The sequence below is a fragment of the Danio rerio genome, chromosome 3, assembly GCF_049306965.1.
Source record: "Danio rerio strain Tuebingen ecotype United States chromosome 3, GRCz12tu, whole genome shotgun sequence".
Taxonomy (NCBI): domain Eukaryota; kingdom Metazoa; phylum Chordata; class Actinopteri; order Cypriniformes; family Danionidae; genus Danio; species Danio rerio.
The window spans coordinates 64,702,501-64,715,197 of NC_133178.1; the positions used below are offsets into that span (position 1 = coordinate 64,702,501).

General features: G+C 41.2%; 2 protein-coding genes across 3 annotated transcripts in view; both read left to right on the plus strand.

Moving 5' to 3' along the window:
- Positions 1 to 3,003, plus strand: part of alyref (Aly/REF export factor) — a 10,382-nt gene extending 7,379 nt beyond the window's left edge. The window contains 2 exon segments of the mRNA NM_001105108.1: positions 2,020 to 2,206; positions 2,687 to 3,003. Of these exon segments, the coding sequence (NP_001098578.1) occupies positions 2,020 to 2,206; positions 2,687 to 2,701 (202 nt within the window). The 3' untranslated portion in view covers positions 2,702 to 3,003.
- Positions 3,004 to 11,925: 8,922 nt separating this feature from the next.
- Positions 11,926 to 12,697, plus strand: part of arhgdia (Rho GDP dissociation inhibitor (GDI) alpha) — a 48,270-nt gene continuing 47,498 nt past the window's right edge. Inside the window, 1 exon segment of one of the 2 annotated variants that reach the window (NM_213461.1) lies at positions 11,926 to 12,051. The gene's annotated coding sequence lies outside the window, so the exon portion shown is untranslated. 2 annotated transcript variants of the gene reach the window in all.

Below are 12,697 nucleotides of genomic sequence, written 5' to 3' on the forward strand. Positions count from 1 at the left end.
ATGTACACCGAAGATAATGCTAAGAAAGATCGAAGATGATTTGACCGATGCTTTATCTTTTAAATTTGATAACTGATCTCTGGCTAGTTTAGATCTTCAAGTTTGTGTATCAGATTAAAACATTTGAGATCACTGTGCGTGCAACATGAGCTCTGCAGTTTTTTTTGGGGGGGGGTGGACTTAATGCGTCTGTCTAGGGTTTCTAAAGACCTCCTAAAGTGTCCGGGATTCAGCTTTTGGTTTCGCTTTAAGCAGTCATCTTTTTTATTTAAAGCCTGATTAACTTTCGCTTGGCTTCGCAGCTGACATTGTGTGCACAGCTGCAAGAATGAGAGTAACATTATATAATTCATTCTTTGATCTAAACTTTTCTATTTACTCAGAGGGCGAAACTAAACTGGCTGCAAATTATATGTACACATAAAATATATGTACAACCATGCTGCGTTCACACCAGACGCGGAACGCGTGGATAAAATGCGATATTCGCACGAAAATAGCCGCGTGAACATTTGAGTTTACTTGCTGCTTCACACACTCTGACTGAGCCCAGCCCAGTTTGATGAACTTTTTGTCGGTGTCGGTTGATTTCCCCTGGGACTCTAACAACAGGTGTACGTCACAATCACGCCCTCACAGGAGCAAGCTACTGATTGGTTAACGTGGCGCGAATGTCTGCTGAAGTTTAGACTTTTTAAACTCAAGCAGTTCGTGCGTCAAACGTGCAAAACGCATCAAAATTCACGTCAAATGCGCTGCAGGATGTCTATTCGCGCGTTTGCATTGACTTAACATGTAAATCACTCGCGCTTGACACTTATTCCGCGTCTAGTGTGAACGCAGCATTAGAACTGATTAACTCATTTAAATCCACCATTTGTTTTTACCAGAATAAAAAGTGTCGATTTCTTTTTACTTTAAAATAAAATAAATCCTCAACCCATTAAAAAGAAACTGTTAATCGCTCATCACATGTAGGTCACTGTGTGCCGTGGTTAAAAGAGGTTTCAATCTGGCTCACCCTCTAGTATATTTTTAACCTGTGGGGAAGCATTGTAATTGTATTAAATCATTCTTGACAGGTCAAGTGAAAATCTTTCCTAACTTCTAAGAAAGTCCTTCACATTTAGCCCTGAAAAAGTCTGAACTTTTCATTCATAATGATCTTAGGGTGCTTTCACACCTACACTTTTGTTTCGGAACGTATCTGGTTTGCCCAGTTAGCGCGGTTCGATTGGCATATGTGAACAGGGCAATCGCGCTCTGTTCCGTGCCAAAGTAATCGCTCCGAGATCGCTTGAATGAGGTGGTCTCGGCTCGATTGAAACGAACCCTGGAGCGGTTCGATTGCAGTGAGAAAGCGATCCGAGCGCGGTTATATCACAGTGTTTTATGGATATGTAATAGGCTTACGGCTATATGAAGAGAGAATTATGAGTATGGCGGGAAGTTTCGCGAGTCTCCGGATGCCCGCAAACGAGTGATGATCTCCCGGTAATCTTGCGTCTCCCTCCCAGTCCTCAAATAGGCATCGTCGCGCACCCTTCTCACCCCTCCCCACCGCGTCTCTCCTCAGACACGTTGCGCGCGCGCACCCTGTCAATCACCACCAAACCACCACCTCTCCTGACAGCTGAGCGGGACGCTGCAAAATAAACCCTGACACTCTGACCAATGTGAGGAGAGTTTACTCACACGTGACTTGTTTTAGCTCTTTTGGTCCGATTAGAAACTTTGCAGTGTGAAAGTGAACCGCTCCAAGAGCAAAGAGCAACAATGTAACAATTGTAATCTCTGTTTCAGAACAACTGAATCCATTCACAGGTGTGAAAGCACCCTTAATGTTTACTTGGTGAAACCCTGCTTTTAATCTTTAATAAGTCAAATCTTGCGATGTGACTATTACAGATACACACTCTGGGATATCAATGCTCGAACAGTATATTCAGCTCTATGAGAGGATGTGAATGACTTTATTGTATATGTCGGGTGACTTAACTGTCTTTTCCTTCCCAACAGTCTAAATCGTGGAGGTGGTGGCATGAACAGAAACCGAGTCGGAGGTTTTGGCATGCAGAAGGGTCGCGGAGGCCGAGGTGGAGGATCCAGAGGTCGGGGACGAGGCGGTCGAGGAGGCGGCGGCGGCAGCAAGCAACAGCTCTCGGCGGAGGAGCTCGACGCCCAGCTAGACGCCTACAATGCTAGGGTGCGTGTTAGCTTGTTTAAAGATGCTTTAAGAGCACCTATTATGTAAAAATCATAATTTTTAGGGAATGCTTTTGAAATAAAAGCAGCTTCTAATGATATGAGTGTTTAATGTTGTTTTTTTTGAGTCACACTTGATTATAAACAGTCTGCAGAAACACTTTGATTGACATTTTCACTGTATGATGTCATCAGAGTGGGAAAGCTCCGCCCACTAGTGACTATCTCTTATTAGCATAAAACTTTAGTCTTGTTTCTGCCATTATGCTGACACGTAGGTGTTTGTAGCTCCGCCCTCTTTTGAAAAAGAGCACAATCTCATTTGAATTTAAAGTGACAGTCACCAAAATGCCACATTTAGGATCAGAGGGCCAGTTTAAAGACTTGCAAAACATTATTTGTGTGTGATTTTGAGCTGAGAGTTCACACTTTAGGGATATGCCTTTTCATGAATAACAAAGACTTAATTCTTTCTTTACAGATGGACACCAGCTAAATCTCACCGCACCGAGCCGCATTCCCCACTGTTACCACATTGGAGGGTGGTCCTCATCATCATCGTTGTTATAGCTTTGAACATGCCGGATGTTTTACACTCGCGTCTTCAGATTTAAATTTGTGTATCGATCTTTCTCCTTTTAAAATGCTGACGTGTTTTTTACCTACTTTGTTTTATTTGTTTTTCCTTTCTTTTTGAGAAAAAAACCTGGTTGGACTGTAGGATTTGGGGGATGGAGTTCTCTCCACCCCGTCCCTGTGTAGATCATTGAAATAAAACCTGCAGTGTTTAGTAAACCACATGATGTCTCTGTGTCTTGCTTGGCTACATGAGGGTTTGCTTTTCAGTCTTGCACAATCTGCTGCGAAGGAATCCATTAGTGCAGTGTTTCTCAACCACCTTCCTGGAGGATCACCAACACTGCATGTTTCGGATGCCTCGATTGTCTGACACAGCCATTCCTGTAGTCCCTGCTGATGATCTGAATCTGATTTGCTTGGTTAAGGCAGGGGTGTCCAAACTCTGTCCTGGAGAGCCGGTGTCCTGCAGATTTCAGCTCCAACTTGCCTCAACACACCTGCATGGATGTTTCTAGAAAGCGCTTTATTAGCTAGCCCAGGTGTGTCTGATAGGGGTTGTACTAAACCTTGCAGGACACCGGCCCTCCAGGATGGAGTGTGGACACCCCTGGGTTAAGAAGACATGGTAAATGCAGAGCTGGTGGTCCTCCAGAAACGTGGTTAAGAAACACTTCAGTAGTGTGTGTGAATTATAGACTGAATCGCAGGTGTCAAACTCAGTTCCTGGAGGGCCGCAGCTCTGCACAGTTTGCTTCCGATCCCAATTCAACACACCTGATCAAACTGAGTGCTTTAGGGGTGTCCAAACTCAGTCCTGGAGGGCCGGTGTCCTGCATATTTTATTTCCAACCCCAAATAAACTCCTGAACCAGCTAATCAAGGTGTATTAGAAACTTCCAGGCAGGTGTGTTGAAGGAAGTTGGAGCTAAACTGCAGAGTTTGGACACCCCCGTTTTAGACTGAACTCTGCAGAGCTGCAGCTCTCCAGGAACTGAGTTTGACACCACTGCTGTAAATGGCAATGAGTGCATTACTCATGCCAGCCACTAGGTGTCCATCTTTGCATTTAACATCGTTCAAATAAACAGGTGAGCAATGATTTAGGTTTTATTTGGTCATGAGTAGACTTGTAAATACACAAGTTCCAGGTTTCTTTGTCTAACATGCACCAAAGGAAAACAAATCTTAACATGCGGTGTAACACTCCAGCCTGTAGGCTAACAATGCAGAGATCATCAAAGCAACTTTAGAGACCGATATTTTCAGTTTTGCTTTATAAATTGAGGAACCATTTAGTTGTCTTGGCCAGTTGTACATGAAACCCTTTTCAAGTGCTTTGCAGGGGTGTCACACAAAAACTGCAAACTATTTCCTAAAAATTGGAAGTGGAGGATTTTCAGCCTATAATATTGTGATGTTAACATACTGTAAGCTTGGTAACATCCATTTTGACTAATGTTTTAAACCGAAAGAGTGTAGTGCTTCCCACAGGTTTAAAATATACTTGCAGCGGTAGCAGGATTGAAACCCCTGTTACCCCCAGCACACAAATAGTTAACTGTATACAACAAACAAAACATGGTTTCATTTTTAACTCTATTATTGGTTTAAAACTTGAACTTTTCAATGTGTTAAAGTACAAAAAGCTGCACCCACTGACAGGTAAAAGCTCTCATTCGAGTTCAGGTTGCTTTATTGGCGTGACATTTTGTACAGTATTTCCAAAGCATTTTAGATATGTATAAAATATTTAATATATCGCCATTAAATTAATAAAATGTGGCAAATGGGAAATAAATGACAGATAAAAAGGAATAAAAACAGACAATGTCTCATAAAATTAAAACAATTACAGGAATAAAATGTATTTAAATAAGACAAATGAGCTGATTAGCCATTTCCAGGGCCAGACGGAATCTGCGGACGTTTTTTTTTTTCTATTTCTGCGGAGAATTTTGGTTTCAAGAGTTCACACTTATATACTGTTTGACAACTTGTTAGCAGGTTTGGCATGCTGTCCTGGGAGAGAACCCTGAGCTCGGAGATAGTTGAGCCCGGGGCTCCCGCCAGGTCCATAAAGCATGAGGGGAGTACGAGATCAGGGGCCTCATGTACGAAGACTTGCGTGGAAATCTTACTAAAACATTGCGTACGCACAAAGCTGTAAATGTGCGTACGCAGAAAAAAATTCAGATGTATGAAACACTGCGTACGCCGAATCTCACGCATATTCTTTTGTACATCCGAATGAACGTGAAACTGAGCGCAACATGCACGAGCACAAAACCCCTCCCTGCCTCCTCCCCCGTATGAATATGCTAATGACTATGCTAACGGCAAAACCCAACGAAAAAGCAATGGCAAAATCAAGCAAAAAGAGAAACTTTGAACAGAATGTGAATTGGAGGTGCTGCTTTCGGAGGTAGACCGGAGAAAAGCGGTGTTATTTGCAAGTTTGTTCTCCGGAATTAACAACAAAAGAAAAAAATAGAGTGGGAGAGTTTAGCTGATACGGTTAACACAGTTGGGTCTGAACATCGCACTGAGTGCATTTAAAAAAGAAATAGTGTGATTTATATCTGTAAAATGTTGCAGAACCCTTAGCAGTCTCAGTGGCGCACCTCATAAAAAGCATGTGATCATGTACTGACACGTTCGAGCAAAAACTCGGCTCGAATCCAGCGTCTGTCGAACTCTTTCTTCTTTTTTTCCCGCTACATATCAGATTTTGCCCACTATTTATCACGAGAAAGACAAGTAGGAATCATCAATAAGTTTGTGCATCATATTTTATTTGCACATTTATTGAATGGAAATGTTTCTGATTCACGCATGCAAATTCATCTTCAGATAGTGTCTTTATAGCAATGTGCGTGCAGTAGATCGCTCAGATTACATTGGGAAAACAGGCGACCGCTGCAAATTGTGCTTTAATGTTTAGCTGGTCAACTGTATGGTATGGACATCTTACATACCTACTAGATGAACCCGTCTCATACAGCTGCCATTGCAAGGATCAGACACTTTGTAGAGAAGAATTTAACACAACTGCCTCTAGGAGTCGCCAATGGAAATAAAACAGACACGCACAAAAAATGTGCGTACGCCTGCCAGAAAGCTGCCGTGAACCTGCGCACATTCCCACGTTCAGTTCATTGTTAGTAAATCCAAACGTGAGCGATTCTGAGCGTAAAACTTGGCGTACGCAAAGTTTTTGCGCGTACGCAGCGTTGATACATGAGGCCCCAGGTGTTCTCGAGAGCTCCCCTCGGCAAAAGAGGAAAGGAGAAGGGGTGGATGGGGGGTTTCTACGGAAAACGAAGATAAGGGAGTAGTTCTTAGCTAGGTTACTTATAGTGAGTTTGGATCAATCCGATTGGCTAGCCAATGAGTGTAGATGAGTGGCCAGCTGCAGTCAATCATATCACGTGCTCCTCTCGACATTAGTTTGTGAAACTTCATGAAAATCTGCAGATTTCAGCGGAATTATTTTGGGAGTATCCAGCGGAGTATCATGACTAAAACCTTAATATACGAAATAAAAAGTAATAAATTACTGAATAAATTCAGATTTACACATTTACTCTTGCAAATGAACAGGATTAATGATGGGCTAAACATCTGCGGAATTCTGCGCGCGCAGATTCCTCGTGGGCCGTGCCATTTCTAATGGTGAGCAAATATTCTGCAGCCAATTTAGATGTCATTTCGTCTATTCGGTAAAGTCATTTAGATTAAAGAATTAATTATTTAAATGTCTCTCTCGCGGTTGTGCGCATAAAATTATTAACAACTTAGAAAACGAAAGCAAACTCAAATCTCGGACATTTTAGTAGATTTAGAAAAGCTGGCGCAGTAGGTAGCGCTGTCGCCTCACAGCAAAAAGGTCGCTTAAAATGTTGGGTCAGTTGGCGTTTCTGTGTGGAGTTTGCATGTTCTCGTGGAGAACGCGTTCGCGTGGACTCCAGTTTCCCCCACAAATCCAAACAGGTGGTACAGGTTTAAGTAGGCTAAATTGTCCATTTAGCGTATGAGTGTGTATGGATGTTTCCCAGGGATGGGTTGCAGCTGGAAGGGCATCAGCTGCGTAAAACATATGCTGGAAAAGTTGTCAGTTTATTCTGCTGTGGCAACACATGGACTAAGCCGAAAAGAAAATGAATGAATAAATAGAAACGCCGGCCAGGCGCAAAAAGGTGCGAGTCTCTGTGAGTGTTGACAGAATGTGCAGTATGAAACGGGTAAAGTAGATTTTCTACTACTTATTCGCTCGCAGATGTTCGTTTATATTGGGCGGATACAAAAAAAAGGGTGATAATGACAGTAAAAAAAAAAAAACCTGTCGTCAAATATACTTGGGCGGTCCACCCAAGTAAAGTCTATGGGTGGGAAGCAAGCGGCAACCTCCCGCTCTCCCTCAGGAAGCCAATACGGAAGTAACTAAAACTGCAATTCATCCGAAATTCCGCTAGTCCTGGCCGCTCCTGGCTCCAAAACAGAGCAAATTTCAATTGAGCCCACTGTTAGAATGGCCAACTTTACAGCAGAAAAAAAGGTGTTTACAGCCTGGTACAAAAAAAGATTTTGGTTAATACAGCTAATATTACCCTTCATGACAACTGTGAGGGGGGTGAATTTTTTATAACTCATCCGTTTCCTTTATATTAAGTTATATTAAGTTTGCATAATTAAGGGAGTGACCACTTGAGTGACAGCTAGGTCTTGTTGGTCGCCGTCACGTCACCTCAGCTGACTCCTGCAGATTAGCCACTGAACTCGGCATATTTATTGTATTTCTGTGTTGTCTTATGTGGCTTTACACAGTCGACTGCCTTTTGGACTTGTTTCCCACAATTATTAGATGGCATGGCATGCTGAGGGCACTTAATTGTGCTCACAAACCATTCACGTGGCCTCCGTTTCCCATGTGAGTAAAGTTATATACTTATATACCATCTCTATACATGTGTTTGTTTTATTTAAGATCATTTATCATTTATATTTAGAGCTGTAATGCACTGCAGAATCTGTCAGATTGATTAGCTGAAGGCTCTAGATCAGTCATCTGAAGTGTTGTCATACAGTGTTAAGCTGGATTTCATCAATAGTCTTGCATTAACTAACACAGACTATATCTGAAGTGTTTGGAAGTAATTCGCGTTTTCCTCCTGTTGTCATAAGAACAATGTTTAGTGGCTCAATGTATTACAGCAGTGTTTTTAAAAGTCTAAACACTTTATTGATATAGTGTACAACCAAGCACAAGTGGTCAGAATACAAACGAGTCACAGGTGATAAAGTATTAAGCGTTCTCCCAAAGTAAAGTGTGTCTGAACCAGGTCCAAGCTAAATGCAGCATGCGTCTGTAGCTCCACTCACTCTCCGCCTCTTTGCCCTTGTTTGGTATCCCGCCGTGGGTGTGATGATGCGCGAACAAAATGGCGACGGTTGGCCGCACCTACTTGTGGCTTCTTTTGCGCTCTTTAGAAACCTATGGGTGACGTCACGGATACTACGTCCATATATTTTACAGTCTATGGTGGGAAGCACAAGAGGACTGCTGATGATACTAACGTTTCCATCTAAAAAACAAGAACACTAATCACACACTTGCCAAATCTGTAGAGACAAAACAATCAACACCAACTGGAGCCGCAACTTTTTTTCAAATAAGACTAGCAGCAAATCCGGATTTCACCATTTCCATATGTGAAAAGCTCTCGGGTAAATTTTCCTTACAAACGTATTTCTGGCGCATGTTAGCAGACCACTGTAATCCACACGTGAGCGGTGCCCTATAGCGGAAAAATGGAAATGAAATGAAAACCTTCGTTGCAGCACATTTATAAACGCAACATTGACGACCAATATCTAACAATACTTCTACTAATTTCAAATACAGTTGGCAGCACAATGTGGCATCTCTCTGAACACTTACAGCTGAAAGGAGTCTTCAGGGCTATATCATGCATATTAATGAAGTTGCATATCGTCCACAATCAGGGTTCTTACGGGTGCTGGAAATCCTGGAAAATGCTTGATTTTTAATATAGTGTTTTCAAGGTTAGAAAAGTTCTTGGATTTTGGACAAAGTGCTTGAACCTGCTTGAATTTGCAGGGCTTGAAATTGTGACTGTTTTGGTTGCATACGTGCACAATTTTGTCTATGTGACCTCAATATATATGTTTTAATTTTGTCTTTGTGACCTCAATATATATGTTTTAATTTTGTCTTTGTGACCTCAATATATATGTTTTAATTTTGTCTTTGTGACCTCAATATATATGTTTTAATTTTGTCTATGTGACCTACATATATAATATGTGATCCCAAATATATTTGGGAGCATTTGTGCGGGTGCATAAATTGTTGTCGTGCGACCAGTTTTCATTGCAAAATGTTCACCGCATACGCGCATTTATGGAGCTAATAATAAGCCAAAACAATCTGAATTTGAATTATTAACAATTGTAAGTTAATAATACTGATTATGTCCTATTAGAAATGTTCTGAATTTGTATTTCCTAACTTGATTATTCAACGTCTGAAATTTAAGACAACTTAATTTTTTAAGTCAGATTTTTATAGACATATTTTAAACCTGAAACGACAATCCAATGACTGTAAAGAAAAAATAGCAATGCACATGAAATATCATGAATGACTGGACATGAAAGGTTAGTACTACACCCAAACAAAATCTGACTGTAAGCTCATTTCTTAAGATATCAACTTTAGATAGAAAGAGACCAAACTTAAAAGTATACTTCATCCTATAACTAAACTTTTTTTAAAATGTATTTTTTCATTATTTTTGGGTGAACTATCCCAATAAATCCATGCTCTAAAGTGCTCAACAATTTTTAGTTTTTTAAAATAGCACAATAGATTTAAATGTGAAAAAGTACATACAATATAAATAAACGTATTTAACCGTAGTTATTAGGTGCTGGAAAAGCATACAAATGCACCTTGAAAGTGCTTGAAAAGTGCAGGAATTTGAAGTTGGAAAAGGTGTAAGAACCCTGCACTATAGAGTGCGCTGATTGGTTCGAACCAAAGTCTTTCTCATGAATTAATGCTGAAAGGTCAAAGATGGCACATTGCACAGGCCGGTACAGACAGCCAATCTCCACATTGGAATTTACACAATGATCTCTTTGTCGTGACGTTGCTTCAACGAATTTGCTCGAAATAATGCAAAAACGACCATTTTTCACTTGTTAGCTAAACATATGTGTCCTAATAGTGTTTTTAGCATAGTGGGACACATATATGACTGTCAAAATCATAAAAAATGTGTTCTGGTAATTCGTTACTCTTTGCGAAACTTACATGATTTAGTTTTAGTTTTAAAAATTCTACATTAAATCACCTGTCACTTTGTTAGAGCATCGCTGTTCTTGAGGCGAACGGTTCATTTGTGAAAGGCCTGCATGAGTCTGATCTGTGCAGCATCTTTTCTGTTACATTTTTTGGAAACCAATTAAGTGTTTTAAAGAATGTTCCAGGAAGGTTTTTGGTGTGCATGGGGATATAGCAATTTAAAGAGATTTTCGAAATCAAAGCAAACCTGAAACGTTCTCCTAACCTAGAGAGGATTGATTAATGATTTATGATTGACTAACATGTTCTGAAAACCAAAAATCAGTCATTCTATTAGCCACACTGATAAATTGTATATATATTTTTACTACAAAGGAAACCATTGCTTTACCGGCAGCTAGCTCTCTGCAACTCTCACATGGTTGCCTACTGAAGCTAAGCAGGGCTGCGCCTGGTCAGTACCTGGATGAGAGACCACATGGGAAAGCTAGGTAGCTGCCGAAAGTGGTGTGACCGGCAAGGGGTGCTCAAACTATGGTCTGTGTGAGTCCTAATGCCCCAGTATAGTGACGGGGACTCTATACTGCTCAGTGAGCAATATAGCATCCCCGTCAATATACTGGGGCATTAGGACCCACACAGACTGCAGGTTGGCCTCACTAACACCACTTCCGGCAGCAACCTAGCTTTCCCATGTGGTCTCCCATCCAGGTACTGACCAGGCGCAGCCCTGCTTAACTTTAGTAGGCGACCATGTGAGAGTTGCAGAGAGCTAGCTGCCAGCCAAATCTCTGAGGAATATGAATAAATGATCACAGAATTTTCAGTTTTGAACCAAAAGCGACCATTTTTTTCTGTATTGTGACGCAGTCCCTAGAAAAACTAAATATTTTAAATGAGAAGAAGTTAGTTTTTATAATGCAAGCTGATTGGATGTAGTAAAATAGGCATCTCATTCAGAAAGATTGGTTTTGAGAGAGTTAATACAACCTAACAGACTCCTCCTCCCCACCATTTGTGTTTGTTGTCAAAACTGACAGCTGGAGGGGCGTGGTTAAGTGTGTTAGCCACGCCCACGCCCAATACCTCAAACAGACGTAATCTGAAAAAAAAAACCCCAGCTTAAACCAGCCTAGTCTGGTTGGCTGATTTTAGCTGGTCAACCAGGCTGGTTTTAGAGGGGTTTTTGCCACTTCCAGGCTGGTTTCCAGCCTGTTCTTAGCTAGTCAGGCTGGAATTGACCAGCCTAAATCAGCTAAAACCAGCTTGACCAGCCTGGTTTAAGTTGGACATAGCTGGTTTTGGCTGGGCTCCCAGCCTGGCTAGGCTGGTCAAGATGGTTTAAGCTGGTCATCTCCCAGTCTGACCAGCTAAGACCAGGCTGGAAATGTCTGAAAACCAGCCTGTTAGTGGCCAAAACCCCTCTAAAACCAGCCTGGTTGACCAGCTAAAACCAGCCAACCAGCCTAGGCTGGTTTCAGCTGTTTTTTTAGTTACAATTTAACTGAAAACAAACAGAAAGTTCATTTACATATTTCAATCAAAGATTACAAGGGCAAACAATTTTCATTTTCCTTATAACACGCACAGATGAATTGTTCACCACTAAACTAGCAATGCAAGCTAACAAAATCAATACAGTTAGTTTGACTGAATGTGTACTTAAACTATAGCCAAATAATGCTAACATTGGCCTTATTAACAACTGTAAAGATGTATGTAGACAGATAAAGAAGAATATAGCATGTTTCTGTCACCAAATCAATGTCTAGAAAATAAAACGGAAAAAAGAGCGGTTTGTTTCTTGCGCATGCGCAGAAAGTGACGGCATTCCCGGAAGTGTGTCGCTCTCTGGCATCGCCGCCGCTCCCTCATCGCGCCATTGAGAAGTCAGGGAAGCTTTCTCTAACCTATTGACTCGCAGTACCCGCAGGTCCACGGTAAGTTTTGACAACAAAAACACCACTAATATCTCCAAGTAGACGCGCGGGAAGCCCCGCAACGCGTATTCGACAATATTTACCAGTAGTTTTGCTTGTTTTGTCGCTCGGTAGCAACGGCAGGTTGACACCAGACAGCAAGTTGATACATGCATTTCCTGCCAGCTTCCTCCAACTGCATCTGCAGCCCTTTATCAGCACGATTAACTTGAGATTGAACATATTTATGACTGCATGGGTCAGTTTGTGCGTCTCCAGTCTGATTTTGAGCATGTCTGACTGTGTCTGGATTGATCGTCAGGCGTTGTCTGACTAGTCTGTGGCGAAACATCAAAGTTAACGAGCGATTATAAGTGTTAAATTTGGCTAAAATGTCGTCATTAAGTCAACTAAAGCTTAATAAAGCGTTTGATGAAAGAAACCACACAATGGTAGGCTTTATTTCTGGTCTCATGCGATGGAAAGTTGCCATTTCGATTTTCCTTTACAACATTAAAGTAAACAAGCTTTAAAAAGTCGCTAAAATGACGGATTTAAAAGTATATCGTATATTAATAATAATAAAAATCTGTGTTATGACATGATTGCATATTGATCATTGAGAGTAAAGGGCCAGAAAGTCGCAAGATACTCATCTAACTGTATT